This window comes from Halyomorpha halys, unplaced genomic scaffold (genome assembly GCF_000696795.3).
Source record: "Halyomorpha halys isolate HHAL.00 unplaced genomic scaffold, Hhal_1.1 Scaffold42.1, whole genome shotgun sequence".
NCBI classification, from domain to species: domain Eukaryota; kingdom Metazoa; phylum Arthropoda; class Insecta; order Hemiptera; family Pentatomidae; genus Halyomorpha; species Halyomorpha halys.
This window is the reverse complement of record NW_027114384.1, coordinates 1,088,477-1,089,433: the sequence shown is the minus strand read 5'-3', so window position 1 is coordinate 1,089,433 and position 957 is coordinate 1,088,477. Positions and strand designations below refer to the sequence as shown.

Here is a 957-nt window from a genome sequence, read left to right as displayed (position 1 = left end):
CTTAACTTAAGTAACAACCCTGTGGTTACCTTAACTTAAGTAACAACCCTGTGGTTACCTTAACTCAACCCTGTGGGTTCTGGAACCTTTTTCCCCCGGCAGTAAAAGAGTTAAATAAACAGAACATAAACAAAAACATATGATTTAAGATTCTGTAATACTATAATGAAGGCTGAATAATACACAATGTTTAAGCAGGAAATTCTAACCTAATGGTGTGTGTTAGTCAAAGTCCAATCATCTCCCGATGTAATATAATTACCAATAACACCTACAAATATTGCAATTAACTTTTATTTTTAATTAGAGTTCCATTACGAAACTGGGTAGTGAAGCAAATCTTAATTATAATTTTTAATTAGCGTTTAATCGTTTTTATAATCAACGCATAAGATTGTTATGTTAGCAATGATGATCGGTGTTCTCTATGAGGCAACAAGTTATCCAACCTATCAATAACATCTCTTCGACGACTCTTCTTCTGATCTTCCTCCTGGTGATGTAGCCCCTCCAGATAGTCTGGATCTTCAGCGCGGCCTGTCGTCCTTCCTCCTCCAGATCTGCTTCCTCCTTGGGCTCCGTCTTCACCTTTTCCTTCAGAAGCCTGATCTCCTTCATGAATCCTGCACGAAGCCGCCCTTGCCGAGCTCTCTCGTGGCTCTGGATCAGTCTGTAATGGAGAGAGAGAAATACTTTATTTATCTATGCTGCCTAAATACATCAGGTTGCTATCTCACACAGCATACTTATCAATCCGTAATCGGACATATATAAATTACACATACATGATATAGTCAGAAAAAAAGAGATACAATAATAAGATATAATAAACAATATTTTGCCCCCTACAGTTTCCTTTTACAATCAATTTCGGTCTGTACAACAAATACAAATGTTTCAATTCATTCCTATTTTTTCTTCTCATTTCTGCTCCTCCAATTTCACCCTTTCACAATT

At 36.9% G+C, this 957-nt stretch overlaps 1 protein-coding gene across 1 annotated transcript in view; it reads right to left on the bottom strand.

Moving 5' to 3' along the window:
* Positions 1–957, bottom strand: part of LOC106688320 (dynein regulatory complex protein 11) — a 37,699-nt gene that overhangs the window by 24,387 nt on the left and 12,355 nt on the right. The window contains exon 4 of the mRNA XM_014432737.2: positions 450–670. Within this exon, the coding sequence (XP_014288223.2) occupies positions 450–670 (221 nt within the window). The remainder of the gene's footprint in view (positions 1–449; positions 671–957) is intronic.